Consider the following 27,996-nt stretch of genomic DNA (forward strand, 5'->3'; position numbering starts at 1 on the left):
CGAGAGGCGGGGCGTGGCCGGCGGCTGGGCGTGGCCGGCGCGGGCTGGTGGACTGGTGAGGTGGCGTCGGTGGGAGCAGTCCCCCGCGGTTTGGCGTGATGCTGGGGTCCCAGTCCGGAGCCCGGCGGCTCTGAGCGCCGGAGCCGCCCCGGGACATCATGGCGGAGGCCTGCGAGCCCACCCGCCCCTCGGAGGACGAGGACGAGGAGCGGGAGCCGCTGCTGCCTCGCGTTGCCTGGGCCCAGCCGCGGAGGGTCGCGCCCGGGAGCGCCGTGAGAATGCAGGCGGACGAGGGCGCGGATGTCCTCCGCGAGCCCGCTACCGACGAGCCGCCGGCGGTGTCCGGGGAAGGGTCGATCTCCGCGAGCTTGTCCACCGAGCTGGATCGGACCCGCACTACGAGCTCAGGTGCGACCCATGCGCGCGCGCAACCCGCCCTTCCCTGCCTCAGTTTCCTCTCACCTTTCCCTCTGTGGCAGGAGAACGGGGACCACTAAAATCTCACTCTGTAGGCTTCCCCAAAGAGTCAGTCCAAGTGGGAACCCAACACTGAGGGAAACTTCATCCAGGACTGTGACGTAAGTTGTTTGTTCAAGTTTGGACTTAAGTTCTGAATTAAGAACGCACAACGATCCAGAAAGTTCTCGTCGGAGTCATGAGTTTACAGGGCGGATGATAAGCCGAGAGATAATAGGAAGGGATGACCATTTGCCGCTGGGACAAGTTTCAAAACTTTCTATTAAATGTTGCTATTGTGACGTTAGCCAGAGGGGGCGGAGGCGGGCGAACTCCTGCCGCCAGCTCTCTGCAAAGTATATTTGCGCGCTTAAAAAGAAAAACACCTTTTCATTATCTCCTGGGCTGATTTTAAGTGGACCTTTGAAAGAGAGGCTAACTAACAATGTTTAAACTAAAAATTAAGGCATGCTATTGCAGGCCTGGGTGTCTGTGTGGTGAGTTTGGACCGGTGGAGTGGAGTGTGGCTGAAATGGAGTAGATTTGTATGAGATCCATCTGGAGTCTAGACTGGCTTTTTTTTTTTTTTTTTTTTTCCCTTTTTCTCCTACTTGATGATGATAGGATGGATCCAAAGAAGTATCATATGCACTATTCCACGAGCATCATTCCATATGACTCCTTGTGGAAAAGCCACAGGGAAGGTAGTTGTTATTAATACTGCATTTCTTAGAAGTTAAGTTTATTTGACCTACCAGTGTGCTAATGTGACTTGAAATGATTTGAACAGGGCAAGTCAAGAGTTCTAACAACTTTTATTCAAACACAAATCCTCTAAATAAGAGACCTAAAGGAAGTCGTCTCTGAAACACATTAACTACATAGGGGTCTGCCCTTACCACGACGTTAGCTGATGGATGAGTTTGCCATGCAACACTGAATAGAGCAAAGGAATGTGAAGTTTTCCACTTTCACAAATCTCTGTTCAGCCAGCTGCAGTGGACACTTTGGCCCTATCTGAGGTAGAATCTAGTCTGTGAGGTAGCTAAGATCCATATGGCTGCTACTTGCCCCAGAGTTACCTCGTGTGTTAGATTGAAATAGAGCCTTGAAATAGAGTCTTGAAAAACTTTTACTGTTTGAGTGGGTTGGATTGGTTTGTGTGTTTTCTTTGTTGTCAACACTTATATTAAGGCTAAAGTCAAAAGGACGAGAATGTGGTAGCTAAAATGCAAATGGATTATAAGAACTCTTAGCTCCTCGGTGGTGATAGCTAGGTCAGAGTTCACAGTTTAAGATGAGTTTTGACATTGGTTCTCACAGCAGCACAATGGGTGAGTTGTCGCTGACCCTCTTTGTGAAAACTGAAACTTAGTAAAACGGTAATAATGGTGGCTCCTATTCCAAGATGTTTGCACAGTCACAGATCCAGGAAGTGGTCAAGTTATGACTGAGCCACTTCTTTTCTCTTCCAGGTCCTGAACTTTGTCCGTTTTACTCTAGGAGTCTGTGTTACAAAACAACTACTGCTTTGGGGTATTATGTAGGTTCTTTTTAAAAGGATTTTTTTTTCTGACTCTTTATTCTACTTAAAGTGTTTAAAACTAGCAAAGGTTTATGATTGAATAATTTAACTACTTTTAAGTTTAATATATTAAAAGTGTCCTTTAGCTCTTTTGTCTTTTACATGCAGTTGTCATGAGAACACCTTTAAGTTTTTAGATTAGTATTGACATTTCTGGTGTTTAACTATTTTATTTATACAACCGCGAGCCTTATGTTCTTGAGCCAGTGGAGAATGTCATGCATCTCTGGTCTTTATATTAACAATGTAGTTGGCAGATTCTAGAAGTCTCCTGAACTGTAGTGCTATTAAGTCAGTATTCAGTCATTGAAACCAGTGAATGAGGCTGTAATAATACTGGTATACTAGGTGCACGTGCTGGCTGTGTTCTCTGCACTTCACATGTAATAGATTGAAAGTAGCCCTATGAAATAAGCACTACTTTGGATTCCCACATAAAAAAAGCAAGCTTGACTTGGTGGTACATACCTGTAATCTCAACACTTAGGTGGGTGAAGCAGAAGGACAGCCTTGAATTTAAGGCTAGCCTGGGCTGTAGTACCAGGCTAGCTAGGATTGCATAGCAAAACTCTCAAAACAAAACAAAACAAAACAAAAATCCTAAAAATAAGCAAAGGGTTTTCAAAAGCAGCAGGGGGTAGAGAGGTGACTCAGCAGTTAGCAGAGACCCCAGCACTCAGATTCATAGCTTTCTATAACTCCAGTTCCTTGGCAACTGATGCAGTCTTTTCACCTCTGTGGACACCAGACATGCACATGATACACATACATACACACAGGCAAAACATTCACACCATAAAATAAAATAAAATAAATAAATCTAAAATGCAAATAAAGAGGCAGAATGTAACTTCCCGAAGTCTTATTTCAGTGGAAGGAATCTCATAACTAGTGGGAGGCGTTCTGCCTGATCGGGGATCAAGAAGCCAATACTCCTAACTATTTTAGGGCAGGTTTTTAAGAATACAAGTTTCCTTTGTCTTGACAGTCCACCATACCTGAGCTTTAAAAGTAAACAATTATGGAACTAAAAAGTATTGCTCAGCCTGCCAGTGCTCCAAATACAGCTGCATGTGCTGACTCCATCCTGTAATTCTAGAAGGAATAGAAGGCTGAGGCAGGAGCAAAAAACTTAGGTTTAAGGCCAATCTCGGCTATATAGTGAGTTCAAGTCCAGCCCAGCCCAATTCAATAGGACTCTTATCTACAAAACAAGTAAAACTTTCAGCCATTCTTATCCATTTATAACAGAAATGGACATCAATCATCAAATATTTGATTATCTGCTGGGCACCAGTAGAAAGTAAGTCTTGAGGAGCCGACAGTAAGTACCTTATATCAAATGGTGGCCTGTGGTTAACTGCTATATCTCCACAGAGCTTTGTAGCCCAGTGGAGGTAGTGGTCACTTAAAAGTTCTGATGGGTCGTGTATGTGGCCTGACAGGGAAAGCTGAGGGCTCCTGGAAGTCTGGGAGCCAGGTCTTAGATAAAAGGACCAGGGGAGTGGCATCAACCCTCGAGGCATGTTTAATCGCCAGACTCATTAGTAAGATGCTGGAAAGATGAATAAAGTGTAGTTCTCATCTTCAAGGGAGCATGAGTTCTTGTTGGTTTATTTAAATGAAAGAATGTTAAGTTACCATGCCTGCTTACAAGCTAAAAGGTAACACAATAGCTTTCCTTTGGTGTGATCAAATGGATACATTGTTAACTTTTTAGATGGATTTCTTGAGGTCCATTCATGTGCTAGGTACATGTGATGCATTAGAAATCAGAACAAAGGTCTGTGCTTTCCCAGATTTTCCGCTATTTTGTTACAGTTTTAAGTGTGAACAGCAAATGGGAGTTGTGGGAAGGAAGCTTAGTTTGTCTGGGAATAGTAAAGACAATTCAGAGAGTAAGCTGGATGGACATCTTTGAAAATCAGAGACCTGAATAAGGCTGGAACTTGACTACAGAGCCACCACCTCTTAGAGGTGACCCAAATAATGGTGCAAAGATAAAACTGAGTTTCTCCTTAAAACATATTTTTTGAGGACTGGGGTGGTGACTAAGGTGGTCCCAAGTTCAGTTCCTGGCACTCAGCTAGGGCAGTTCACAACATTAGGGGCCTGATGCCCTCATGTGAACTCCAGAGGCACCTTCACTCACACATATACATAAACTTCCACCTCAAAATATACACTTAATTAAAATATCTTTTTTTTTTTTTAGAAGAAGAAGAAAAATTTGAGAATTTTCTCTTTGGGCTTCCATAGGCACCAGGTATTTGGTGCACATACATACATACATACATACATGTAAACAAGACATATAAAAATAAATACAGCTTTTTTTTTTTTAATCTCAATGAAAATAAAAGTGGGGGCATGAAATAGGCAGGGAACGAGGCTATGGAAATCCTGAGCACTTTGATATGAGAGGAAGCAGACAGTGAGAGCCTGGAAAACATGAAGTGACTCTCGTCTGTGTGAAGAACTGTCATAGAAAGAAAGGGGTAAGTAGACTTGGGACTTGCTCCAGAGAGGTCTAGGATACAGAGTCAAACTGCAAGAGACTTCTTTTTTGGAAAAAGAAGTTTGTGTTTGTTTTCATGCATACAAAAAATATTAGGAAAAGAAATGATATCTCTGAAGATCACTTGCTGGTGATACATTTTGGAAGGTACCCCAGCACTAGGAACAAGGTTGAAACCAGTAACTTGTCAAGGTCATTTTCATTAAGAACCCATCCACTGGGGCTGCAGAGATGGCTCTGCTTTTACAAGAGGACCTGGGTTCAGTTCCCAGCACTCACACAGATGTTTACAACCATCTGTACCTCCAGTTCCAAGTCAGGGGGCTCCAGCACTGGCTTCTACCTGCTCAGGTGCCAGGCGTGCACATGTTGCACATATGTACGTGCAGGCAAACACTCATGCACAGGAAATATCAATGTTTTTAAAGGGACCTATACATCTCTGATGTGTAAGAAATATCATTTGACTAATGATAATGGCTACTAGTGCCTGTATTATTCAAATAAATATAAGTGCCCACTATACACTGATCCCTGTCCAGAGTCACCAAGGTTAGAATTCCTCACTTAATTCTTAACTATTTTCAAGGGACAAACAAGGGTTGTTTGGAATGAGTATCTCAGTGGTATAGACATGATTAAAATACTTTGCTTATTTTTAGTAGGTAAAGTGAAGTCCAAACAGTTCCTTTTGTAATATTTTTGTCAGTAGAGACTTTTAAAGAAGTAAATAACAGTTTTATTTCTGTCTGAATTAAAGTTGATTGTGTTTTGAAGTTTCATAATAATGTACACAGAGAGTTGAAGTACCTTCCAAATTAAAATGGAAGTGGCTTTTGGTTTGTCTTTGCATTCTAAGTGATTCATTATTAATTTATTATCAGGTGATTACTGAGTGCTTATTATGTCCTGGAAACTGCAAGTTCTAAGGACACACCAGTAAAAAAAAAAAAATAATAATAATAATCCTCTGCTTGGAGCTGACAAAACAAATCAGGAGATATGCTCAGATAAAGCAGTTGGGCAAGGGGAAGTAGAGGCCTTTTGCTGAGAGTGAAATGGGAAACCCTTAGGCTGTTTGATACAAAGGAGGGATATGATTGTAAATTGGCTTAATGTAATTTAGGGAGGAGTTGATAGGGCTGACTTCATTGTAGGAGCAGAGGTTATAAGAGTTTGTGTTTTGGATACTTAAGGCTGGTTTATACGTCAGGTGTGGAGATCAAGAGGATGAGATCCTTGCTGAATCCAAGGTTTTTGAACCAAGCAACTGGAAGATGCAGCATTGGCAGCACCTGGAATAGGGCAGAGTGGCTGTGTTTGGGAGAGGTGGAAGAGATACAGAATTAAGTTCTGAGGGTAGTAAGTCTTGTGCTGTCTTTTAGCAGCCAAGAAAAGAGGCTGGGTATGGTAGTGGGAGTTGAGGGTGGGAGCTGGGAGTGGAAGGAGTAAAATCTGCTGAAGGAGTGTGGGCAGAGGGCTATAGAGAGCAGAGGGGCAGCTTGATGTAAAAATGCTCTTGGAGTCCCAGTGCTGTTGAGGCAGAGACAGCCGATCCCCAGGGCTCACTGGCTAGTCAGCCTAGGCTTATTGGCAGGCCCCAGTTCCCAACAAGAGACCCCTGTCCATTTTCCAAAAAGAGTTGGGGTTGGGGAGGCGGTTCAGGTCAGGGAGGTGAAGGGGCTCGCTGCCATGCCCGACCACCAGAGTCTGATCCCCAGGACCCACGTGGTGGGAATGAAAAGATTCCTAAGGTTGTCCTCTGGCTTCCATGTGTGACAACGGCACACATACAGACAATACATAAGTGAATGGCTAAATAAATGTTTAAGAGGAGGGAGCTAGAGAGATAGCTCGGCAATAGGAGCACTGACCTTCCAGAAAACCTGAGTTGTGTAGCTCTAGTCCCAGGGCATCTGATGCTCTATTGTAGTGTCCCAGGGTACCAGGCACAGACATATTTGCAAGCAAAATACCCATACACATTGGGGGGGGGGCAAAATATTTTTTTTAAGGATCCCTCCTGAGGAACCCATCCTGAGAAATGCCTCAATGTTGACCTTCGACCTCTGTGTGTGTACACATGTACACAGGAGCACACAGGCACTTAAGGTCAGCTAAGAGGATCCTAGCTGACTATCTGACGTTTGATTTCCTTTTTCTGCACCTTACTGTCCGGAAGCCACCACACAGGTCCATAGCCAGAGCATCCACACACTGGTCTAATGCAGTAATTGCTGTTATTTCAGAAACAAATACATTCTTGGAAGATCCAGAATTTGCTGATATTGTATTGAAAGCAGAGCAAGCAATAGAAATTGGAGTTTTCCCAGAAAGAATTTCTCAAGGGTCAAGTGGAAGTTACTTTGTAAAGGATTCTAAAAGGGTGAGAACTTCACATATCTTACACAAATTTTTGGAAGACGCTACTTTAAATGTGAAATGTCTGAGTTTCTGAAGTTATTTTCCTACTATATCTGTTTGTTCCCTCTTTTCCAAAATAAAGGGCAGTGGTTACTTTTGTTAATATAGAAGTGGAGCTGGTAGTATCCAGCTGTAGCTTTTTGTTTTCATATTTTATTCAGTGTCAAGCATTTATCTTATAGCCCTATCTACATGAGGATTTGTTAAATGCGTATTCATAGTCCCTCCTTTATAGCCCTGCTACCATACTAACCAAGAACAGTGCAAGTTGGAACTTTCAAAAACGTGGCTAATGTCATTTCCCAATGCTTGATTTAGTTTCTAAGGTATACTTCAGTGCCCTTGGAGTATTTTCCTGGCAGTATGCCGAGGAAAAGAGGCATGGCGAAGCCTGAGGGCATTGAAGTGCAGCAACTTGAAGTGAGCTCTGACTCTGGAGTGGGAAGAGAAGTTGATATGTACTTTCTCCACTGAGTCTAGAGGTTTTCAGAAGTGGTTCTGTCCTTTCTAAAAGCTTTCTGTGTGGTACGTAACCCACAGTCCTTTCTTCATGAAGGAGAAAGTTTATCATTTCAACCCTCCTCCCAATAATTGAACTTATATTTTAAAAGTGATTTTTAAAGCATAATCCTACTTGTAAAGAAACAAACAAAACAAGGTATAGCATTTGTGCTATTGTCGGACCCACTTTTTCCCCCTCTCTTTCGTAGGGGAGTAGGAATTTTGAGACAGGATCTTGTGTATCCTGGGCTGGTGAACACCTTCTCTGCCTGCCTTATGCGTGCTGGGCTTACAGGTGTATGCATATTGCCTGGTTTTAAGTGATTCTAGGGATATAACCCAAGGCTTCATGCATGCTGGGCCAGCCCTTGGCCAGCTGGCCGTCCCCCACCCCATTTCTCACTGTGGGAACAGTCATTATTTCAAGGTTTGTTGTTTTGTTGTTGTTATTGTGATGATGATGATGATGATTGGCTTTGAGACAGTCTTCCTCTGTAGTTTATGCTGACTTAGAGCAGAGTGTCTCAGCCTCTCAAGTGCTAGGGCTCCTAGATATGGAGCCACAAACCTTAATTCCAAGCTTGACTTCTTTTTTTTTTTTTTTTTTTTTTAAGTTAAGTTAATTTTTTTCTTTTAGAATTTATAACATTATAAATAAATTGTGTTTAAATTATATTTTTATTTGTCTAAGATATTTGAACCATGAATATAAGGAATATATTTTATTAGATTGGTACTAACAATTGTAGATCTTTATTTTTTCTCTTATGACAAGAGTTTTGTTACATGTCTCAGGCTAGCCCAGAACTCACTATCCTCTTGCCTTAGCTAACCCACTAAGTTCTTGGATTACAGGTATGTACCACCATTCATGGCCAAAATTTTTCTTGCTAGGAGAGAGTTAAAATGGGTTCATGAAAAACATATCTGGAGAAACCTTAGATGAGAGCTGCTGACAGTGTAGATGTTCAGTGTATGTTATTTGTTAGCATTTTTGAAGCATTACTTGAGTACATACTGTGTATCAGGACTTGTTCTGAGTACTGGAGATAATGGATTCCTTCTCTGTTTTAGAATATTTAGAACAGCAGGGAAAGGAGATAGTGAGGGAGTGTGTAATGGATGTTTAGTAGATCATAATTAATACACAGCACTGCTTGCTTTCATAAAGTACAGTCTGAGACAGGAGAAATTCTTAAGCTTGTGAGTTTGAAATTAGCCTGGATAACCTAGCCATAAAGAGGAAGGGGGCAGGTGAGGATGGAAGGGGGCATAATCTAATGTTATTTTGTAAGAGCAGTAACACAGAACACATGAAATTAATACAGTTAAATGGCATGAAGCCTTATCTTGCTTTCTAAGGTTTGTCCGAGCAAAATTTGAAAAACACTGATCCGTGGGATTGTTGATTTTAAATGCAATTAATTCTTAGAATGTGATTGGCATCAGTCATCTTAGTACTTGGGAGTTTTCCGTAAATCTTATTTATTGCCATGCATTTTGTAGATTGTTATCCATCTGACCTTTAAAGGCTAATAGGAATTCTACTTTTCTCCCCCATAGAATATTATTGGCGTGTTTAAACCCAAATCAGAAGAGCCTTATGGCCAGCTGAACCCCAAGTGGACCAAGTACGTCCATAAGGTTTGCTGTCCCTGCTGCTTTGGCCGAGGCTGCCTGCTTCCTAACCAGGGGTACCTTTCTGAAGCTGGTGCCTACCTGGTGGATGTCAAACTTAATCTGGGTATTGTGCCTAAAACAAAGGTAAAGGAGAGCTTGCTTTACAGTCTGACTGCCTATACTTAGCTCGCTTACCTGTGGACCCTTGAGTGAGGACCCCAATGATAGAACCTAGAGTAGAATCCCTTTGTTGTAACTCAGGGGTCGGGAGCAACACTTGGGGATATCGACATACAGTAGTGAAGGGAATGTCTTTGGTTCCTGGGAGGTCACAAGATGCTAACAGAGAAGAAGAGAGGACTAGTATTTAGAAAGCAGAAAAGAATCAGGCCTGGATCTAGAGATCCCTTGATCCTGCTAATCCTGTTAATGTGGCCACAATATTGCCCGTGACCACAATATTGCACTTGTCTTCTTTGGGGACTTTATATAATTTTATCTGATGCCTTCTCAAAAATTTTTGTTCTTAGTCCTATATATTTCAAGGCTCTTATGTTTTCCCACTGGAAACTTTAGACTGCTTTTTATACCTGTTTTGAAAAAAATACATGCCATTTTAAGTTCTCTCGCCTTTGTGGTTTAAGGTCTCTGGAAGCTTTGTTACAGGGTTAGACCTTGCTCATTTACAGCTTTAGAGTGAATTTGATGATCTGTGTGAATGGGAATGCTATGATCCAAACTCTAACCATTTTTCTAGGTGGTTTGGCTTGTCAGTGAGACATTTAACTACAGTGCAATTGACCGTGCAAAATCAAGAGGCAAAAAGTATGCCTTAGAGAAAGTGCCAAAAGTAGGCAGAAAGTTCCATCGGATAGGACTTCCTCCTAAGGTAAGTTACTCTAGAATAAGCTTGCTTTCAGAGCAGTTAGACATGTGTTCCTAAGCTCCTGCAGTGAGGCGTGTGGCTAGACATCGGGCATCCTGATGTCGGCTGTGGAAATAAGAAAAAGGAAAAGCCTTTCTCCTCTTGAGCTCATAGTAGCAAGGCGTTTTGGTGCAGTTGAATAAAGATGTTTAGAAGGAGCTCTGGGGGGAAAGAGGATGCCTAGAGTAGAGTTCCAGTTCCCAGTAGAGCACTTGCCTGCATGCCTAGGCAAGGTTCTGCATCCATGCTTCTGAGAGGGGAGCTTGCTGAATTAGGGAGCGTGAAGATGATGTGGGGGGAAAAGGCCTTGTAAAGTTACGGTGAGAAGTGAAGGGTTAGACTTAGAACTAGGTTCCAATCTCAGCCTTTCTGAAAACAGTTACAGTTTTTATAAAAAGAGCTGAAAGCCAGGCTGCCTTTTAGGTTGCTAGGATAAACTGAAGTCATTCGCATCAAGCAGTTGGCACATAGCAGATACTCAGTAAATGGTATTTCTGTGCATTCACTACCAGCCAGATGTATTACTTATTTACCGTTTTCAACTACACCTAAGGGTCTTTTGGCACCTAGCTAAGCAAGGATGCAGAGAGCTAACGAGAAGGGCATTCTGGGAAAAGATTTAGCATTTATTTTTAATATATTTGGATTATAATTTTATTGTTTCTATGCAAGTGTCTAAAGATTTTGAGTAAAAATTGATAGTTAACTTATCTTTCTATTTAATTACATTCCAGGCAGTCAGTTTTGAACATTTTTGCCATTTCCTTAGATGAGCTAAAATAAGGGTGACTAAAGGAAAACCTCTAGGAAGTTAAAGATTCTAACAGGCGTACAGTGTTAAACTGGTGAGCAGGCTTCGTCATGGCAGTTTGTTTCCTTGCATGTGTGAGGCAGGATAGGCTGCTCGGTAGCGTATGTCATCTGATGAAATGTGTATTCTGACATCAACTTATTTAGCATTAAATTTGTAATTTTAATAATAAAAAAATGCATCTTCAAATTGGCACATCTTCAAGGAAAAGGCCACAATCAGTTGTTTAACTCTTTAAAATGTATGACACCATCTTCTATCTGCCTAAAGAATCCATTGTATTTTAAATTTTTTTACTTGATGTTAAGAAAAGAATACAGAAACACCTCTTCAGTGAGAAAAATCATACTATCATGAAATAACCAAGACAGTGTACAGTTTGGTCTCTCAGTTAAAGTCACATTGATGTTTGTTTAGGAAGTAGCCTTCTTAAGGGTGTCACCTTCAGGCACATTTATTCTCCTTTTTAATTTCCTAAAAGAGCTCCCTAAAAGTCTTGGGTTGAACCTTTTTCAGTTGCTGTGTGTTTGAGCTAATATGTTAGATGATAAACGTGGCTTGTCTGGATGAGTGTTGACTGCTATTTTTCTTGCTGTGCTAATGTAACTTTTTGTGATGCTACTGCTAAGAAACTTAAAAAGCAATGCCTTTGTGCTTGTACTTTTCCTTTCTAACTATGGTTCCGGAAATTATAGGTTGGTTCCTTTCAGCTGTTTGTGAAAGATTACAAGGAGGCTGAGTATTGGCTTAGGAGGTTTGAAGCGGAGCCTCTGCCCGAGAACATTAGAAAACAGTTTCAGTCACAGTTTGAAAAATTAGTGATTCTGGATTACATCATCAGGAACACAGGTACGGGCTTCTCTCCCTTACTCCGCCCCTTCAGCTGTAAACCAGCTTCAGCTTCGAGTTACTGAAATCAAAACCATAAATGTTGGCTCAAGAGCGTCCCAAGGTCCAGTCCTCCGTGGTCTTGGAAACGGGGGAAGCACTGACCTCCCTGGGCAGGTTGTCCTGTGCTGAGGGCCTGACTCATACTGAGACACAGGGAACACTTCCTGTCCCCTCAGGGGGAGTTGCCTAAAAGCAGGACAAAGCCAGAGACTAGAAATGCCATCTACGTTTAGGAAAAGAGTCTTACTTTGATATGCATAACCATTATGTCATGTGGGGAACATGAAGCCTTTTGTTTGTGCTGTGCTGTGCTGTGCTCTGAGGGAACCATGATGTAGATATGTCAAAGCTCTAGTTCCCAAGACACTCAGGTCAGTAATTCATGAGAACTTATTCAACATACGTCTTCTCAGATGCCACCCAAGTGGGTCCAGGCCTGTGCTTCAAAGGCCTCCTGGTGATTCTTATGCATCCTGCATCTTGGGAACTACTGCTTCAAGTTTGTTTTTCATCTCTTACATTAGCTTCTCAAAAGCATCATATAATTTTCTCAATTTGACTTTCTTAATTAAATGGTCTTAAGTTAATATTAAAACCGGTCCAGAGCACCCAGATGTTGACACTGGGCGAGGCTGCCTTGAATGTGCCTACCAGCCAGGGCGAATGTGCTAGCTTACTCAGGTGAAAGACATTATCCTTGATGAAGGAAGCTTGATCTAGCCATTGCCTTTTCCTTACAGCGTGGTTCTCAGGGTCAGATCAGTTAATACAGGTAAAACACTTGGAACAATAATCTGGCACAGAGAAAAGTTTAGTAAATGTCAGTTTACATTGACAGTGTTTTTAAAGTTGTGTTAAATCTTAACTTTTCTATTCTGAGGGTTTTTATTGATGCATTGAAACACCATGATCAAAAAACAAGCTGGGGGGGGGTATTTGGTTTATACTTCCATATTGCTGTTTATCATCAAATGAAGCAGGAACCTGGAAGCAGGAGCTCCTACAGAGGCAGTGGAGGGGTGCTGCTCACTGGCTTTCTCTCAATGGCTTGCTCAGCCTGCTTTCTTATGACCAACCCAGGACTATCAGCCCAGGGAGAAACCACCCACAGTGGGTTGGGCCCTGTCCAACAATCACTAAGAAAATGCCTTCCAGCTGGATCTTATGTAGGCATTTTCTCAACTGAGGTTCCCTCCTTTCAGATAACTCAAGTCTGTGTGCTATGGGGAATCTGCTACAGAAAACCAAGGAAAATCTCAACAACAGGAGGATTAGATTTCTCCCCTTAGTATGAAGCCACACTGTCTCTAAGTATCAACTAACAGACTTTTATTTCTTTTGAAAGACAGGGGAAATGATAACTGGCTAGTCAAATATGATGAGATGAAGTATGCAAAGAAAATTGAAAGTGAGGTAAGGAAAATTTAATGTGTAGAAGTATATGTTCAGTTTATGTAACGGATTCCTGGAAGCTGTTCTTTACCTTGTTGCTACTGGTGATGGGGGTTTATTTGCGTTGTTTGGTTTTACTTGTTTTTAACTCAGGGTCTCACATAGCCCAAGCTGGCCTCAAACTTGCTCTATAGCCATAGTTGACCTTGAACTCTACTTCTTTGTCCCAAGTGATGGGTTACAGTGTACACTGCCCACCCAGCTAGATCTTGCTTTCTGATCCCTTTTCTCTGTTTTCGTCTTTCTTATATTATTTTGTTCACATTGCATTTCATATGTGTTGTGAGGTGGGAACTTGTGTGCAAATATATGTGAAGAACAGGGGTGAACTTGGGGTGTCATTCCTCAGAAGCCAGCCACCATGTTTTGGAGACAGGATATCTCATTAGACCTTGCCCCATTAGCTGGGCTGGCTGCTTATTGAGTCCCCGGGGCCTGTCTCAGCCTCCTTAGCACTAGGATTACAGGTGTGCACTGCCATACCTGGCTTTTTCATGGGTTCTGAATATAAAACATAGGGTCTCAGGCTTGTGCTGCAAGCATTTTACCAACAGAGCCATATTCCCAGGTCTATACTATATTCCCAGAACAAAGACCATCCCCCTTCCCTCTTTCCTTTCCCTCCTTCCTATCTCTTTCGTATGTGTATTGGAGATTTTTGTAAAGCTTTGAACATTTTTAGAAAAACCACCTTTACCCTCCTTTTATGCAATAAAGGCTTCTGATATCTAGGGACATGAGTATTTACCAGTTCCATTTCTTCTGAGTAGTTCCATTCAGTGGTAGGTAAATATGTGTTTTACTTGTGAATTACGTCCTCTGAACTTTTAAAATGGAACTTCTATTTATAACAGACTGGTTTAAGCTTACATAATAGGTTGCATAGACATTCCACACTATCAGAATTACAGATTTCAGATTCATTGCTATGAACTTTGGGTACCTGTCTCAGTTACTTTTCTACTGCGGTAAGAGACACCATGTCCAAAACAACTTATAGAAAGAAAGGGTTTTATTGGGGGCTTCCCGAGGGTTAGAGTCCATGACTGTCATGGAAGGGACCATGCCATCAGGTTGGCAGGTCTGACACTGGAACAGTAGTAAAGAGCTCATATCTTGGTCCACAAGTACAAGGCAGAGAGAGCTAACTGGAAATGGCATGGACTTTTAAAACCAAGCCTCAACGATACACCTGCTCCAACAAGGCCTCCCCTATTTTTTCCAAACAGTTCCACCAGCTGGGGACTAGGTATTCAAACTCATGAGCCTGTGGGGGCCATTCTCGTTCATAAGTTCGAATTTCAGATATTTACATAAGATACAGTTTTAGGATAGTTCTTAAGTTTAAAAGAATATATACACTGTAGACTGTTTGCAATAATTTCTCCAATATTTGATCTCTGCTCTCAAGTTACCACTCAAGCTGTTTCGTCACTTCGCAGTGTTTGTACTATTAAGTAGTTATACAGGAAATTTGAAAATTGGTATGCATAGTGCTTAGCAAGATCAAAAGACAAACATTAGCCATAAAGAAGCTTTAAAGTATGCTCACCAAAAGAAGCCGTGATAGGGGCTGGAGATGCTCAGTAGTTAAGGTCACCAGCCGCTTTCCCAAGTAGCCTGTGTTCAATATCCCTGCACCCACATGGTCCCTTACGGTCCTCTCTGTAACTCCAGTTCCAGGAAGTATGTTGTCCTCTTCTGGTCCTTTCATGCCCTATGCATACATGGAGGCAAAACACCTAGATACATAAAATCAAAAAATTTTTTAAAGAAAGTAAGAGTAGGCAAATAGCCAACATTTAAGTAATGAATTGTATTGTATACTCTCTCTAAATTAGTATTTTCAACCTTTTTACTCCAGAGAGAAAAAATGTTAAATAATTTACTAAATAAACATATAATCCCAATTTTTAAAGGTAACAATTATGAAATGTTTATTGTTTATAAAGACTTTCTCTCCTTGTATGATTTTTGTATTCTTTCTGGAAACCTAATTTTAATTTTATAGATTTTTCAAGAGAACATGCACTTGACCCTCAATAAGTATTGTGAATAAATTGATCATTTTGAAATATTTTTATAGACTCTGTTATCAATAGATCATTTTTCTCCCCTTTAGGAATCAAACTGGATTGATAATAAACAATTGCTTATTAAAATAGCTGCAATTGATAATGGGCTAGCATTTCCCTTTAAGCATCCTGATGAATGGCGAGCATGTAAGTATTTAGAGTTCTCCCAGGTAAGAAGAGTACAGAACTAACCAAAGTGGAAATAGCAAAGGGAATGAGACAGAGTGTCATTCATTGGGGCTCGATTCTAGCCCCTGGGGCTTGGAGGATACAAGGAGCGTGGGTCTTGTTATTGTTGGTATACTTTCTTGGATGACCTTCTTTGGTTTGGGTTTGGTAAGTTTGGTAACTCTGATTTCTACGGTGTTAACATAGGAATGGTCTGTGGCAATGTCTTGGTAGAGTTGCATGCTGATGTTTTGGGCTTCATTGCTTTAGCGAGATTCAGACCTCCGTGCCACTTCTGTGATGCTCAGTCACCCTTCCTGTCTCTCCTGCTGCAGAGACATAGTTTTTGATACATTTGGAGCCAGTTTTGGAACTTTTCTGTATGTTTTTGTTTTGTTTTTCAAGACAGGGTTTCTCTGTGTAACCCTGACTATCCTGGAACTCCCTCTGTAGTACCTGACTGGCCACACACTCAGAGATCCACCTGCCTCTGCCCAAGTGCTGGGATTAAAGGCCTGGGTGACCACTGCCTGACTATGGGATATTTTTGTTCTATTTTAAGTTGTCCATGTCTTGAATTTCTCCTCTTCTTCCTCATCCTCCTTTTCTTCAACCTCTTCTTTCTTAAGGTTTCCCTGTGTAGCCCTGGCTGGCCTGGAACTCACTCTGTAGGCAAGGCTGGCCTTGAACTCAGAGCTCCACTTGCCTCTGCCTGCAGAGTTCTGGGATTAAGATGGGTGCCACCACACCCAGCCAATCTTGGCATTTTCACAGCTCCCTTTAGTACTGATTTCCAGTGTACGGCGATATGAATATGACCTTTGTGAACAATGTGAATCTTTTCACATTGTTGGTAGTTTCTTTGTGATTATAAATATAATCAATATAAAGGACTGTATTTGAAATATTATGGGCATAAAGTTTCTTCCTATGTTTGTTCATTAAAACTTATTAGTTATTAGTCCTAGAATGTCCTCACCTTGTTTTTAACTTAAATTGTTAGTTTTTGAAAGGCCATAACTGAATTTTTTTTTTTTTTTTTTTGGTTTTCTGAGACAGGGTTTCTCTGTGTAGCCCTGGCTGTCCTGGAACTCATTCTGTAGACCAGGCTGGCCTCAAACTCAGAAATCCGCCTGCCTCTGCCTCCCAAGTGCTGGAATTAAAGGCATGCTCCACCATGCCCGGCTATAACTGATCTTTTTAAATGAATTTTTTGTCTTTTGACTTTGTGTTTCATATGCAAAAGACCCAGTGTTTAATATTCTCAGGATCATTTGTGTAAAATGTAGTATGTGTTATTGTCCTTAATGGTTTTTACATTTTTCCTCTGCTGTGATGTCGCTACATCATCTTTTATTTTCTTAGCATTTACTAGTTGTTATTCTGTACTTTTGGGTTTTTTTTAATTGGATATTTTATTTATTTACATTTCAAATGTTATCCCCTTTCCTGGTTTCCCCTCTGGAAACCCCCTATCCCATCTTCCCTCCCCATTCTTCTATGAGGGTGCTCACCCACCCACCCACCCACTCTTGCCTCCCCACCTTGGCATTCCCCTACACTGGTGCATGGAGACTTCACAGGACCAAGGACCTCTCTTCCCATTGATGTCCAACAAGGCCACCCTCTGCTACATATTCGGCTGAAGGCATGGGTCCCTCCATTTGTACTCTTTGGTTGGGTTTTGTCCCTGGAAGCTGGGGGTGGTGGCGCATTGGTTGAAAGTATTGTTCTTCCTATGTGGTTTTAATCCCCTTCAGCTCCTTCAGTCCTTTCTCTAAGTCCTCCATTGGGGTCCCATGCTCAGTCCAATGGTTGGCTGCAAGCATCCGCCTCTGTATTTGCCAGGCTCTGAAAGAGCCCCTCAGGAGACAGCTATATCAGGCTCCTATACTTTTGTTTTTAACTTCCACCATTCTGTTTTGGGTATATGACATAAAGCATCAGCTAATTTCTTTTAACCCTGTCTGAGTCTCTTGATAGGTAGCTTAAAGTGTCGGTGAATTTGGAGTAAATTCTGATTTGTTTGCCTTTCTTTTCCTGTGTTTTGTGGAACTTATGTGAAATGTCTGTGGTTGCATTTTATTTTCCCACTCGTCATTAGAAACCTATATGCAAATTGGCTTTTTAAAGTGATAGGTTTATAACGTTCCCATAAAACATCTGGGAAGTTTTGCCAAACATGCGTTTGGGGAACAAGGGTCTGGAGCTTACAGAAGAATTGGTATTAAGGGTGTAGGGATGTCTTAGCTGTCATCTTTATAGTGAAAGCCATGCCTTTATTTACTGTCATCCAGGGAAATCATGGAGAACAAACATCATTGCCTAATACGATGCCAGGAGCATAAATACTCAATAAAAGATTGATGAGTGCCCAATGAGTGAAGGGAAAGGGGGACTAATGGAGTCTTGGGAACAGTAACATAAAAAGAAGGCAGAGAAAGCCAGCAGAGATGGGGAGTACCTTCCTTACAAGACAGAAAGAGAACTAAGAGAGTGGTAGCCACAAGGCCACAATGGAAGAACTTCATAAAGGGGATGAGATGCGCCACATCTCTGAGGCTAAGTAGCCTGACTACACTTGGGCTGTGAGAGAGGCAGTCCCAGAGGTACTGGAGAGGGTGGGTGATCATAGCAGAAGTTGAAGAACCAGGATTGGAAGCAGAAAGAGACAAAGAATAAGGGCCTTTTAAATGAAATTATTAAGAGAATGGAGAGGAAAAATAGCTTAGAGGAACATGGGCCATACACAAAAAACAGAGTTTAAGTCTCACACCAGGGGAAGATGTGGATAGAAATAAGGGAAGACCCTAAGGGCAGTTAACTTTTCTCATTGCTGTGACCAGATGCTTGACTGAAGCAATATAAGGGAGAAGGAATTTATTCTGTCTCATGGTTAAGGGAACACAGTCCCTCTGTAATAGGGAGTGGATAGTGGAGGAGACATTAAAGCATGAGGCAGGTCTGTGCCTACATGGTGGTGCTCCTATGATCCAGGATCCGAGAGGCAAAAGTAAGTGGATCTCAGAGTTCAAGGCCAGCCTGGTGTGTATAGCATGTTCCAGGATAGGTAGGCCTATAATAAGAAACTTTGGTGGGGGAGGAGGCGGTAGCATGAGGTAAATACTTTACCTTTTAACCATTTAATTTAACTGTAATTCCCTAGCTCTACTCCTGTAGCCCCACAGCTGCTGTTTAAGCCCTATGTCCAGAAGGTTCCACAGCTTCTCAAACATCATCACATACCAAACACATGATGTTGGGAGGGGTATTTCATACTCATCCGGTTGGTGATTCCGGAATCTTCCTGTGTCTCCTCCTAACTAGTGTCTACTGCTTAGTAGATTAGTAGATTCCACGGATCTATTAATCTTCCTAGTCTAGTGCTAAACTACTTCCAAGTTGTAGGCTCATAAATGATTTTTTTTTTATCCTTTAGAGCCATTTATCTACTTCCTAATTTAAGTTTTGGAACATTCTCTATGTTCCTTTAACTCCTGATCATGTGTAGCTGTGGAAGACAGGGGACCTCACCCACGGGACTTGACTGGGTGTGGGATCCATTTCAGGTCCCACCACTTTCTTAACCCCAAACGTGACGTGTTCTGAGAGGGGGTTTCAGATAGGGCTGTTGAACTGGGCTCGTTATCAGATCCCACCTCTTTACTGTGTGAAGCTCAGAAACAGAACAGGTCGGGACCAGACCTTCCCGTCCCTTGGTGTCTGAGCCTGGAGTCTGAAGAGCTTGCCTTGTCAAGGATGATCGTGTTCCATGAGTTTCTTTTTCCTGTATTTGGGAGAAGCTGGGGATTATAGGGAAGAACGAGATATGTGTGAGGCTCAACCAGCTGCTACTCACTACTCATTAGCATGTCTTTTCTCACCAGATCCATTTCACTGGGCTTGGCTTCCTCAAGCAAAGGTTCCTTTTTCTGAAGAGACTCGAAACTTGATTCTACCCTATATTTCTGACATGAACTTTGTACAAGACTTGTGTGAAGATCTTTATGAACTTTTTAAGGTAAACATTTCATTTCCACAGTGTTTCAGCTTCACAGGTATACATTTATTGTTTTCCACGATAAATTTTTACTTTTTCTGTTTTCTTTCTGCGGTGCTAGGGATTGCACTGAGGGTCAGTGAGGGTTTGACCCTGAGCTCATCCTCAGCTCCCGGGTCGTTTCGAGTGGCCAATAGGACTATAGGGCAGGCTGCCTGCTGGAGGAAGGGGCCACAGGCTGGGCCCCTCATGCAGTGCCCAAATCTTCCTCAGCTTGGGGCCTACACGTCTGAGGTCGGGCTGGGGACGTGGCCAGCTTCCGGGAGCTTTCTTCTAGTCTGTGCTCCATTGCCTTCTCATTCATTACATCGCACGTGCTGTTGCTTCTAAGGGAATTAGCCCCATTCCTGGGAGGTACACCTTCATGTCTTGATCTCCACTCAGAGACCTCCTGTCCAAATGCTGTAACATCATAAGCCTTTTCCCATAATAAACACCATGCTTTCTTATTTTTATATTTAACTCTAAACATACAACATCCTTCAACACTATTTTTATCATTTAACTATTGGTGAAATTTATGTTGAGAAAAATCAAGTTCATTGCCCAAATTTGAACTGTAAACAGAGATCTGTTTTATATCAGCATTTTAAAAATATTATTTATCATTTTAGTATATGGATGTTTCGTCTGCATGGGAATCTGTCCTCTGGCGGGGCATGGGGGGGTAGCACAGAGACTGGAACAGGCCAAAAAAAGGTTGTGAACAGCCATGTTGGTGCTAGGACTCAAACTGCCAGCGCAGCCAGTGTTCTCAACCACTGAGTCATCTCTCCAGCCCTAATTTGATTTTCATTTAGTACCAATACCCACTCTTGGCTGCAGATGGACACATGTATACATAGTTCTTGGAGAAAAACTAGGCAAACATTTTTCCATACGTTAATCTTTGCAATATTTAATTTTGATTGTCAAAGAAAATTCAGTCTTTAAAAATAGGCTGCATTAAACCTCATTTGCTTACTTGTGCTAATAGCATAATATGGCACAATAGAGAGAGATTAGCAATTTTGTTTTTATTATACATAAGTAAAGTTGTATTTACTGGGTATTAAATCAAGACTTTTTTCAAGTTAGACTTTTTTTTTTTTACTAAATTACTCACTAAATTGTAATGTATGTTTTGTGACCTGATTGGAATTAAATCTTATAAAAGGCCTAAACTCATTGACTCATATTAAATTCTTTCTGGATATAAGCAAATAAAATGTCTCTTGTTTTGGGCCTTTCCAAAACTACATCAGATTAAAGCAGTCTTTTCTCATGTTTTCATCTTGTGGCCTTATTCACTATGTAGAAGGGTTTGTTGGTTTTAAAGTTTGATGTTTGCTTTAAAGGAGTTGATGCTGGGGACTCTGTTAACTTCTTCCCCCTTTCTGTAACAGACTGACAAAGGATTTGACAGAGCTGCTTTTGAAAATCAGATGTCTGTGATGAGAGGCCAGGTAGGTCACTGTTTGCTGTTGTTTGTTGAGACAGTTACCAACTTTGCCCACTGTGACATAGTGTGGCTCCTAGGACTACCTGGGATGCTGCACCTAGATAGCTCAGGCGATGATGCTGAGGTTGGTTTAAGTAGGATTGCATCTCTATTGCCCTATAAATTAGCTATTTCCCCTTGTGTGTTGTTTATTTAGCCAGTTGTTTGCTTAAAGTAATTGCCTTCTGCCCCTTTAAGTACTCCACATGGAATCCAGCTTGCACAGTGTGTGCAGGCAAATATTCTCCCACTGAATGGCACTCCACTCAGCCCCACTCGTCCCCATTTTGCTGACTGTTTTCGGTGTTCCTATGTTTTTCTTCCTCAGAGACACTTGCGTGAACATTTCCATTCCACATTCTTTTGCCAGTAGGTCATTTTCCATGTGGAACACACGCAGCTTTTCTAGAGCAGGCCATCTGTGAGGTTACGTGCCCACAGTGAGAGCTACGGAGTTTAGCTCAGTCTTTGCATGCTCGCTGCCTCAGCACGTGGGCCTGAGGTAACATCCTAGGTCTGCTGCGGGGCCTAAAGCCCATGCTCACGCACGAGCAATGCCGCCGGCTTCAGCTGGTTTCCAGAAGGAAGATTTCAGATGAAAACTGGTGTAGTGACTCCAAACTAATGTCCTCATCCTAAAAGCTTATATTTAACGTAACAGAGCTCTTTGATACTGTGTTGTGTCAAAGATGAGTCTAAGTGTTGCACTGACTATTGTATTATAGATAGTGGTATAATGGTAGCTGTAATTCATCAGGTTTTTACAGATGTAGCTAGTAAGAGAGCCGGCGTGAATCCCTGTGGGAGAGATGGCAGCAGTTAGGAGCTTAAAGTTAAAGAGGAGTTGTGATAGAATGGACATAATTGAAGGGGAATTCTTACCCTGGGCTGCTTCTGCGTGCGTACTCTCTGAACTGTGTGCGGTTTATGTTTGTGTGTGTGTTGAGTGAGGGACAGGTAGGCCTCAGTCGCAGCAGCAGGATCCCTAATGGTAAAGAGGCTGTGGAGCGGTGAAGCACGACAGTCTTGCCTGTGTCCTTCACAGCTGAGCCAGGGCCAGGGAGCCTAGCTAGGAGGCTGCCATGTCAGCAGAAGGGGGAGGGGGACCAGGGCTTAGACAGCAGAGGGTTGTCCTCCCCAGATGGATTGGGACCACAGGCTCAGGTAAGGAATTTGATTTTTTGCTTGAGACAAATGAACTTGGCATATGAGTGAGGCTCATCTTCTAGACTTCTGTCCCTGAGCGTAAAGAACAATGTGCCCTTATCCTCTGGAGAGCTGTCCAGAGTTCTCAAGCAGACACCTGAAACCGAGCACTGGGGACAAATACCCTATGATGAAGTCTGAGCAGTAAGGACAGTAAGAACATGAAATAAATATAACAGTATGCTGAAACTTACAAATTGCCTGGTTTTAAAATTTTCCTTTAAGAAATTTAAACTGAGGTTGACTGTGGTAACTGAGGTTGACTGTGGTAACTGAAACCCATAGGTAAGAGGGAACTTTTGTGTATTCATTTTAGGAGTGTCACTTTAAATTAAAATTGTTATATACACTCTTGTAAGTTTCATTTATGGATTGAAGGTCACGAGAGAAATTAAAAATAATAATAACAACAACAACCCAACCTATCTGCCTGAGAAGGTGATGACATTGAATTCTGAAGTTAAATAAAACAGTTGGTATCTGCCGTCTTTATTCATAGCTTCTCATTCATAAAGAGTTAACTATTAGAAAAATAGGTGCAGTAGAGCTGCGCCTTACAGTGTGTAGTCGTAACCCCAGTGCTCCAGAGGCTGAGGCAGAAGGGTCCTCGGTTCAAGATCTGTATGGACCACATAGCAGGATCTTCTCTCTAAGAGAGAGAGAAAGGGAGAGGAGGGAGAGGAGTGAAGGGGGGGGGGGTGTTACAGGACAGGTCAGGATATGAAGAAAGAAAAGAACAAAATGGTAGTGTTTGATCACATAATTTGATTTGATATCCTGATTTTACTTCTTACATGTATGTCTGTTGATATTTTTACACAGGCACATGTGTGTGCATGCATGCAGAAGCCTGAGTTAAACATGAGATATCTTCCTTGATGCTTTCTTCCTTACATACTGAGACTGGTCCTGTGCTTGCCCCTGAGCCTGGCTGGCCAGCTTGCTTTGGGGCTCTCCTGCCTGTCTCTGCTTTTCTTGCATGTGAAGTGGGCTGTGAGCCTACCCTGCTTTATATGGATTCTGGGACTCCAGTCTCTGTCTGGCCCTCATGCTTGCATGGCAAGCACGTTATCTCTCAGACTCAGTTTTCTCATTTTAATTTGATTTTGAGCTTTCTGATGGCCAAAAAGCATAATGTCTTTTGACCATGGACCTGGTTGTGTAGCTCTCTAATGTTAGCTTTTTTTTTTTTTTTTTATAAAACTGTCCTAGGAAGGAATTGGTCTTTCTTTTAAACCAAATTTCCACTAGGAAATGGTGCTTATCAATACCAACAAAATAGCCTTGGCCTTATGTGTTCTACACAGAGCACCGTCATTTCCATCACTGCCCCGAGCTAAGGAGCCTGTGCTGTTTCTGTCAGCTCGTTCCCTCTCCTGAGCTTTTTGTTTTGTTTTGTTTTGTTTTGTTTTTGTCTTGTGGTTTATGTTTGTGTTTATTTGTTGAAATAATCTTTCTATGTAGCTCTTACTGTCTTGTAACTCATTATTTAGGCCAGACTGGCCTTGAACCTACAGGAGATCCACCAGCCTCTGCCTCCTGGAACTATGGCAAAGTACAAATCACAAAACCAAACTAGCAGGAGGGGCCAGGCATGGTGGGAGGGGTTAGGTGTGGTGGCACACTTCTTTATTTCCAGCAGAAACAGGCAGATAGATCTCTCTGACTTTGAGGTCAGCCTGGCTGGACTACATAGCCAGTTCCAGGCCAGCCAGGGCTACCTAGTGAGACTGTCTCAGAATGAAAAAGGGGGTTCTTGGTGTCAGACCTTATATCTGGGCTAAATCCTCCAGTCCCACATGTTGGAAGGAGAGAACTGACTTTTGCAGGTTGTCCTCTGACCTCCAGTACATCTCTGAGGTAGTGCACACATGATAAATAAACTAAAATTAAAAGGAAAAAGTTGCCAGGCATAGTGGCGCACGCCTCTAATCCCAGCACTTGGGAGGCAGAGGCAGGCGGATTTCTGAGTTCGAGGCTAGCCTGGTCTACAAAGTGAGTTCCAGGACAGCCAGGGCTACACAGAGAAACCCTGTCTCGAAAAACAAACAAACAAAAACTTGGTTTTACAATCAGCATGTTGACTGCTGTGAGGCTAAGCAGAAGCGCCGGCCCTCTGTGTGGTTTCCGTTAGGAGCGTAGCGACTTTGTTAGCTGAGCTGTGAAGATCTGTGAAGAAAGCAGTCGTTGCAGCTGTCTGCCTTTACCATGACTGAGACCTTACCAGGCACCGTATCAGTACACAAGTCTAGTTTTTCCTTTTGTCTGTAGCATTCGTTCCATTCTTTAAAACCAGTCATGGTTTTAAAAAACAAAAAAACAAAACAAAAAAAAAAAAGTTGAAATAGTTGAATCTAGAAATCCATCTGTTTGGTTTTTGTTTGTTGGTTTGTTTTCAAGACAGGGTTTCTCTGTATAGCCCTGGCTGTCCTGGAACTCACTCTGTAGACCAGGCTGGCCTCAAACTCAGAAATCCGCCTGCCTCTGCCTCCCAAGTGCTGGGATTAAAGGCGTGCGCCACCACCTCTGGCTGAAATACATCTGATTTATGCTGTTCAAAGTACTATCAAGTTTGCTCACATGTGAACATGTGCTTGCTTCCTGTTGAAACTTACTGTTTGTCACTTTTTCATAAGAACCAGAGAAATGCATATGTATATCAGATGGAGTTTTTTAGATACCGGAAGGGGAGGTAATGACATGCCTAAAATACAGAATAAGAAACATTTTCTACTATGCAGAAAACTGGGAGATGAGTTATTACAGTTATATCTATGGTGTGGACACAGCACTCGGGAGGTAGAGGCAGGTGGATGTCTGAGCTGGAGGCTAGCCCGGTCTACATAGCTAAGTTCCAAGACAGCAAGGACTGCATAAAGAATGAAAGAGACTAAAAACATTATAGCCAGCACCGTGACAGACACCTTTAATTCTACGATTCAGAGGCAGAGGAAGGAGGATCTTTCCAAGTTTGAAGCCAGCCACATCTACATAACAAGTTCTAGGTCAGCCAGACCTACAGAATGAGACACCCTGTCTACCTCCCCAAATATATGAACAAAGGGGTAAATTAGCTATCAACTATGAATTGAGGTTCATAGACATACCTGCATGCGCCAAAGTAGAAATTCTAAGATATTTTGACTGAGCACAGAATATAAGTGTATATTATATGCAGTGTGTATATAGCATACACACACACACACATATATACACACATATATATATATACACACATATATATATACAGTAATAAACCAGTAAAAGTATATATATATGTATATATGTGTATATATATATATATATATAATTTCTTATGTACACATCATATATATTATATATTACTTTTTCTGGTTTTATTTTTCCTATTTGAAAGTAGGGTGTTAAAACCTTTTTTAAAGTGGATGACTTTCTGACTTGTCTCATCTACTTGGGCCTGCTTCATGTTTTCCCCTTCTAATGCACAATTTAGTGTTTACTGATCCTTGTCCTCTGCTAAAATGAAGGCAGAAAGTATGTGTATTTATTTCAGTAGTCATGTCCACATGTACACACAGAAAAAAAAGCCTTGGAAATGGTGGGAAGGCAACTTATTTGTTGAATAAGTGAGTCATAAGGCAAGCATTTAAAACAGTATTTAAGTTTTCTATCAATGAATTGTATACAGCCTTTAGATTTCACTGCTGTTAAACATCAGAACATTCTGCAGTAGTTTAAAATTCCAGTTGGTAAAAAAATGATTTTGTTTTATTCTGATCCTGTGTATCCATGTGTCTTTAAGTATATATACGTATGGTCCATATTTACAGCACTTACTCCAGATTAACGAGAGTCTCTTGTCTTTCCACAGATCTTAAACCTCACTCAGGCACTGAGAGACGGGAAGAGTCCTATGCAGCTGGCACAGATGCCATGTGTGATCGTGGAGTGCAGCAAAAGTGGCAGCCAGGGCCGTGTGGTACACCTGGGCAGCTCCTTCACCCAGACGGTCCACTGCAGGAAACCGTTCTTCTCCTCCTGGTAGCAGATGTAAGGGGAACAACTGTGTGGTGTTACTGTGCTGATAAAATATTACAGTGATGTAAATCTGCTGCTGAGAGCACCAGTCGCCAGAACCTCAAATAATTCAAGTCTTTAAATATATAGAAAATAATACTATATTTTGAATGTAATCAAAAGTTTACGATTTTTTGTCCAAATATTCTATTTCAGGGAAGAAGTGCTATTATCTATATTGTATTTTTATAGAAACATTGTATTTTATGTTGTTATTACTTTAAAAAGTAACTTCATGGTTTACACATGCTAGCATGACTGTAGTTCTAGAGAATTCCAGCTAGAATTCCTGTATTGACTTTGAATACAGGAACATTTTGTATACTTTTTAAACACGAGAAGAATCTTCTTGCATTCATTCCAAAAGACTTGAGGATGGCCAAGCCAGAAACTGCTCTTGTAGACTCCCAACAGAGGACCCAGTGGGTAGAGCGGACAGTGATAGTAAAGCAACTATACCTTCAGTTTAAAAGCTGCTGTTTTAAAACTGGAATCAAGTGCCCAAAGGTGGTCATTACCGGGAACCTGAAAGTTAAGTTCTGCCTAAGTGACAGATGACTATAGTAAGTTTTGAATTTTGATATATTTGTTGATGAATTATTCTGTTTTAGTGAAGGGGGAAAAAATCTAAAGACATCTCCCCTCCTTTTTGAAAACAAGAAATAACTGAAAATTGAATGGAATAATATGAAATTAAGGTAGATGTCCAGTATTTTAAAATTACAATATTGCCCAAAAAAAATTCTTGGTTTTTTTTTTTTTCTCATATGGGATCAAATAATTTAAAATTAGTACTTCAAAACACTAATCTTAATCAGTTCTGTACTCTAGTCAGTATGGAACATCACTTCAAAGCAAGCCATTCCCTGAAGCTTATACTGAAGTCAGGAACACGGTGCTCAGACACGCCTGGGGCGACTGGAAGCTGATCTCACCATTCACTTTAGGTTGCTGTCTTAGGGGTTTTTTAATGAGCTATTTTTGTATGAGAAGGTAGTTACATCCAGGTGGTTAAATTAAGGTGTGGTAGTCACCGTCTTGGTGCAGGTAAGGAGTGAGATACCACTGCCCTGAGGAGTCAGTTGGAAACTCGTCCTCCTACCTCTTCTGACCCACCTCCCATTAGCTGGGGTTTGAGATAATGGCAACCTGACTGGAGTATCAAACTATACCACCAGCTGTTGGTAAATACTAGTCATTGATTTGTGCCTTTCTTCTGCAGTAGAGCGCATACTTGCCTCTGCTGTGGTACGGCTTTCACAAAGGATTTTCTTTTCATTGTTTTGAAAATTGCTATATTAATTTTTATAACAGAGAACCTAGTAAATTGCTACTGTTTATAGTCTAAAATTGAAATAGTTAAAGACTATTTTAAACATCTGACCATGTTAGAATAGTTGGGGTATTTAAAAATTACAAGTAAAAGTACTTACGCTGTACTTTGTAAGCATTCATGAACTTAATTCTTATTTAAATAGTGAGGAGTTTTTTAATGAGCATATTTATATTGTCAAATATGATAAACAAAAGGAATAAAAATCATTGTCTTGAAGCTCCATTGTTCTGTGTATTGAATGTTTAGAATGCTTCTAGTTATGTTCTAAACGAGAGGTAACTCAGGGTGAAAGGGCTGTTCTGACTTACCTGTGGGGTGGGAAGGCATGGACACCAGAAATGGAGGCACTTGGTCACACTACACCCACAAGAAGGAGGCAAAGACTGGGCAGGATGGGGGCTGAGTTAGAAAGCAACAAAAACAAAAAGCAAA

The 27,996-nt window shown here is 41.5% G+C and overlaps 1 protein-coding gene across 3 annotated transcripts; it reads left to right on the forward strand.

The window, feature by feature from the left end:
* Pi4k2b (phosphatidylinositol 4-kinase type 2 beta) lies at positions 1–27,784 on the forward strand. 3 transcript variants are annotated; one of them, NM_028744.3, is made up of 10 exons: positions 14–408; positions 1,932–1,999; positions 9,048–9,248; positions 9,862–9,993; positions 11,536–11,689; positions 13,077–13,144; positions 15,306–15,405; positions 19,314–19,447; positions 20,872–20,931; positions 26,023–27,784. In NM_028744.3, exons 1-10 carry the CDS (start codon positions 159–161, stop codon positions 26,194–26,196), a joined length of 1,341 nt encoding a protein of 446 aa, NP_083020.2. In that variant the 5' UTR covers positions 14–158; the 3' UTR covers positions 26,197–27,784. The 3 variants fall into 3 exon arrangements, with proteins under 3 accessions (XP_006504127.1, NP_083020.2, NP_080227.2); NM_025951.3 differs by lacking the exon at positions 1,932–1,999 and adding an exon at positions 6,809–6,945; XM_006504064.2 differs by lacking the exon at positions 1,932–1,999 and having other exon boundaries at positions 1–408; positions 26,023–27,780.
* The last annotated feature ends 212 nt before the right edge of the window (positions 27,785–27,996 follow it).

The sequence above is a fragment of the Mus musculus genome, chromosome 5 (assembly GCF_000001635.26).
Source record: "Mus musculus strain C57BL/6J chromosome 5, GRCm38.p6 C57BL/6J".
NCBI classification, from domain to species: Eukaryota; Metazoa; Chordata; class Mammalia; order Rodentia; family Muridae; genus Mus; species Mus musculus.